General features: G+C 37.8%; 1 protein-coding gene across 1 annotated transcript; it reads left to right on the top strand.

The window, feature by feature from the left end:
• The first annotated feature begins 223 nt into the window (after positions 1–223).
• LOC140887821 (pentatricopeptide repeat-containing protein At5g39350) lies at positions 224–3,323 on the top strand. Its single transcript, XM_073295320.1, has 2 exons — positions 224–2,548; positions 3,200–3,323. The coding sequence occupies exon 1, from the start codon at positions 401–403 to the stop codon at positions 2,435–2,437; it is 2,037 nt and encodes a 678-aa protein (XP_073151421.1). The 5' UTR covers positions 224–400; the 3' UTR covers positions 2,438–2,548; positions 3,200–3,323.
• The last annotated feature ends 1,220 nt before the right edge of the window (positions 3,324–4,543 follow it).

Raw genomic sequence — 4,543 nt, 5'->3', positions numbered from 1 at the left:
CGAGCGTTTATCGAGCCTAAACAAATTTAATAAACATAAAATATATTTAAATATTTATTAAATAAATTAAAAATAAATTTTTATATTTAGAGAAAAATGTGGTATTTTTATTAAAGTTTGTGGTTTTATTTTAATATACAATTTTATATATATATATTTGTGATAGTAAAAATATAAATTAAGAACTAACTTACCGGTCAACTCACAAACATGTACTATTTTTTTCATCCATCTAAAAGCTGACTCACACCCAACTCGAACAAAAAAAATGCAGTAAAATTTGAGCTCCATTCATTTATCTCAACGAGCTTGTTCGATTCATTTGCATAATGGAGCTTGAGGTTTTTATTTTATGATCATCTTTATTTGATATACGAATTTGAGTTTGAATTTGCAGGTGATGAATGGTGCATACACTCTGACGAAAACACTGAGACACCTATTTCCCACCACCTCCGTTCCACAATGCGAGTCACTCTTATACCGTTGTGCCACCACCGCCAAATCCTTGCCTGCAACCCAGAAACTGCACGCGCATTCCATCATCTCCGGCCTCCTCTCATCCCACAATGCCACCCACTTTATGTCCTTGCTGGTATCTGCGTATGGTCTATGTGGCCACATGTTGTACGCATGCAAACTGTTCGATAAACTGCCGGAAAGGACGTTGCTTTCTTACAAAGCAATGATTAGAATGTACACCGAAAAGGGCTGCCCTCGAAGTGCTCTGGAGTTGTTTGTGGAAATGCACCAGTCAGGTTGTTTATTGGACGAGTATGTTTTCCCATTTGTGGTCCGTGCTTGTGGAGGTCTTGTGTTGCTCGAAATTGGCGTTATGATTCAGGGGTTGATTGTTAGAAGCGGGCTGCTTTCGAGCACTTTCGTGGGTAATTCTTTGCTTGCAATGTATATGAATTGTGGCGACGTGGAGGCCGCAAGAAGAGTATTTGATGCTATGGAGGAGAAGACTGTTGTGTCCTGGAATACAATGATCAGTGGCAACTTTCGGAATGACGACGCCGAGGAGGCTTTGATTGTTTTTGGTAGAATGGTGGAAAGTGCGGTGGAGTTTGACTCTGCCACTGTTCTCTCAGTTTTACCGGCTTGTGGATATCTGAAGGATTTAAATGTGGGAAGAGAGGTTCATTTTTTGTCCAAAGAGAAGAGTTTCTGTAAAAGAGTGGCTGTTCAGAATGCTTTGGTTGATATGTACGCAAAATGTGGAAGGATGGATGAAGCTCGTGGTGTTTTTGATAAGTTGATGGAGAAGGATGTAGTGAGTTGGACTACTATAATTCATGGATACATTTTGAATGGTGAAGTTAAAGGTGCCTTGGATATGTTTAGATTGATGCAGTTTGCAGGTGCAAAGCCTAATGAAGTGACAATGGCTTCACTTCTTTCCATGTGTACAGGTTTTCTTGATATGAAGCTTGGAAAATGTTTGCATGGATGGGTGATTAGGCAACATAGTGAATGTGATGTTAATGTTGAAACGGCTTTGATTGATCTCTATTCCAAATGCGGCTCGATTGAACATAGCTTTCGAGTGTTTTCCAGGACTTCTAGGAAGAGAACTGTACCTTGGAATGCCATTCTTTCTGGATGCATTCATAATGAGCTGGCCAGAAAAGCTATAGAACTTTTCAAGAAAATGTTGCTAGAAGCGGTGAAACCGAATGATGCAACTTGGAAGTGTCTCCTTCCCGCATATGCGATTGAGGCAGATTTACAGCAAGCATTGAATATACATGGTTACCTGTTTACATCGGGTTTTATCAACAAACCTGATATTGTAACTGGCTTGGTTGATATATACTCAAAATGTGGAAACTTACATTATGCCCACAAGCTGTTTGATGGTGTATCACCAAGGAATCGGGACATTGTTTTGTGGAGTGTGATCATCGCTGGTTATGGAAAGCACGGACACGGTGAGGTTGCTATGACTCTCTTCAATCAGATGGTCCAATTCGGTGTTAAGCCTAACGAGGTCACATTTACTTCGGTATTGCATGCTTGTGGGCATGCAGGAATGGTGGATGATGGCTTAAATCTGTTCAAATTCATGCAAAAGAATCACCAAGAAAGTTTGCGGACCGATCACTACACTTGTATGGTTGATCTTTTGGGCCGCGCTAATCGACTTTTGGAAGCTTATGAATTGATCAGGACAATGCCGTTTAGACCGAATAATGCTGTTTGGGGTGCATTGCTTGGTGCTTGTGTTATACATGAAAATGTTGAACTGGGAGAGGTGGCTGCTAACTGGTTGTTTGACTTGGAGCCAAATAACACCGGAAACTATGTGTTAATGGGGAATATTTATTCTGCTGTTGGAAGGTTTGATGATGCTGAGAAAGTGAGATCTAAGATGGATACTATAGGGTTAATCAAAGCTCCTGCCCAGAGTGTGATTGAAGTGAGAAACTTGTGATTCCATTTGATATACCAAAATATTGTTTGGTTTGCAGGATAAGGATATGACGGTCTTCAAATCCATTATCATCTGGCGTATGTTCCAATTTTGGAGAGATCTAAATTAACAGTGAGCCCATTATAATTTCTTCTTCTGATGCTTCATCTCATTGGCTACAGTGCCTTTGGTAATTGTACGGCATTGCATATTTAACCTTGCTCTGCATTGAAGAAAGCCCAAATACATAAGACAAGATCTAACCCCGAAGAAAGATAAGCTGCCCATTTCATGCGGGTGGGGTAAAGGAAGTTGAGTTATTCTTTTTGTACCTTTTCAGCTCATAGCTTTTATTCTTTTCAGTTCAATTTTCACTGGTCCTCTGCCCGCTATAATTGAGTCGATGAGTAAGTCAGAAAGACTTGAGAAATTAGTGAGTTTCAGCCATTTTCACCCTTGGATTTTCATGTATGCTTTCTTTATGAAGCATGTTTTTCTTCTTTTAGAACTATTGGTTTCATTCTTACTTTGATGCATAAAAATGCTTGATTCATCTGTGAAATTTAAGCTTTTCAGGTTTTGTTTTTGTCACTGTTATTGTTTAGGACTTCATTTGGGCCCTAAGCTTCTTCATAGGACTGATGCTTCTGGGATAAAAATATTTGCTACTTCTTTGATGTATTGATTTTGATTAAATGTATCACAGTTTATCAAAATAACTAGTTTTACTGGTGATCCTTGTTCGATATTGTTACTGAAATTTTGCCACTGTTTTTATGGAAGAGGGTGGTCAAGGACTTTGTCATCCTGAATCAAGTGAACTCTAAAGTAGTCCCTAAAGGTCTGAAGCTCCTAGACTCTTTCAGGCAGCAGTTGTTTCTGAAATCAAAAGGATTATGCTTTGATTTTGAAAGAGATCATAGGTGTTCTTTGATCGAGGCTGACTGATGAGTATTCTTCGAATGCTCACGCGCGCTACTAGCTACCTACTCCAGAGTAGCTTCCTTTGCTTTCTGGGAACACCTACAATCACTTATTCACTTTGTGCTGTCTCCTTGCAACATTCTTCCTGCTTCAGTTGTTGCCGCATCTGCAGTTCAGTCATCACTAAAGCCATTAGAATTGTTTCTCATGTCATAACTGAAAAAACATATGCAGCCATGCATTCATGGTTTGCTCTAAATCCTGTGTCTCCAGCTGTAGTTGAGGTAAAAAAATTTTTTATGAATTTGATTGCTTACCATGTGAGAATGTCCCCAGGTCTTGAAACTTTACAAACTTTTTATATTTTTTTATAAATTTTCCACCTTAAATCAAATGATATCTTATTGATATGTACAGGGAAGAGCTGCAGATTAAGATGGTCTAATGAACTTGATCCGAGAATAAACAGACTGGCCATTTTCAGAAGAGGAAGAAGATAGAAGATTGCATGGAAACAAATGTGCGCTTATATAAAGACTTTTACCAGGTAATCCTGTAAATAATCATTAGAATGTATTGAGGCTAGGAAGCAATAATCCAGAGAACTTCTTCCAGGCATATGATAGATGTACCATGTGAAGTGTCGCCAGCTTTTATCTGCCAAAAATAGACGATGCTTTAATATTTCTTTGAAATTGATCAATATTATGTAGAGCAATCTTTCTAAGACGTATGCAAGTTATAATTGTAGTCACATACATTCATATAAATTTAAAGTTTCAGAAACTTCTCTTGTCAAAACCTCTCTGTCTATCCAAATAACTCCATACATTATACATCCTAATATTTATTTTTAAATAAATAAAAACCTTGAAGTAGGTTTACTATTTATGGATATCAGAGTCATGTAAATAAAATAAGATAGTGATGAATATAGATATTGTTTTTAATTGATGAGACAATCCCAATTCCCACACTTGATAATAATGTTGCAAGGGAAAGCCAGGCTGGTATCAACACTTTTCACAATATAATATAAAAGGTGATATTGATTGTAATTAAGGGTGAAAAAGAACCGAATCGAGAATAATGATAAAATTTTAAGGCTCGAATTCGGCTCGATAAAAGTATATTCGAGTTCGAGCTCGAATCGAAGTTCGATAATTTCAAATATTTTGGTTCGAGCTCGGCTCGAAATGAAAT

The sequence above is a fragment of the Henckelia pumila genome, chromosome 3, assembly GCF_033568475.1.
Source record: "Henckelia pumila isolate YLH828 chromosome 3, ASM3356847v2, whole genome shotgun sequence".
Classification (NCBI taxonomy): Eukaryota; Viridiplantae; Streptophyta; class Magnoliopsida; order Lamiales; family Gesneriaceae; genus Henckelia; species Henckelia pumila.
Note: the sequence above shows the minus strand (reverse complement) of the source record. Positions and strands in the feature narration are given on the sequence as shown.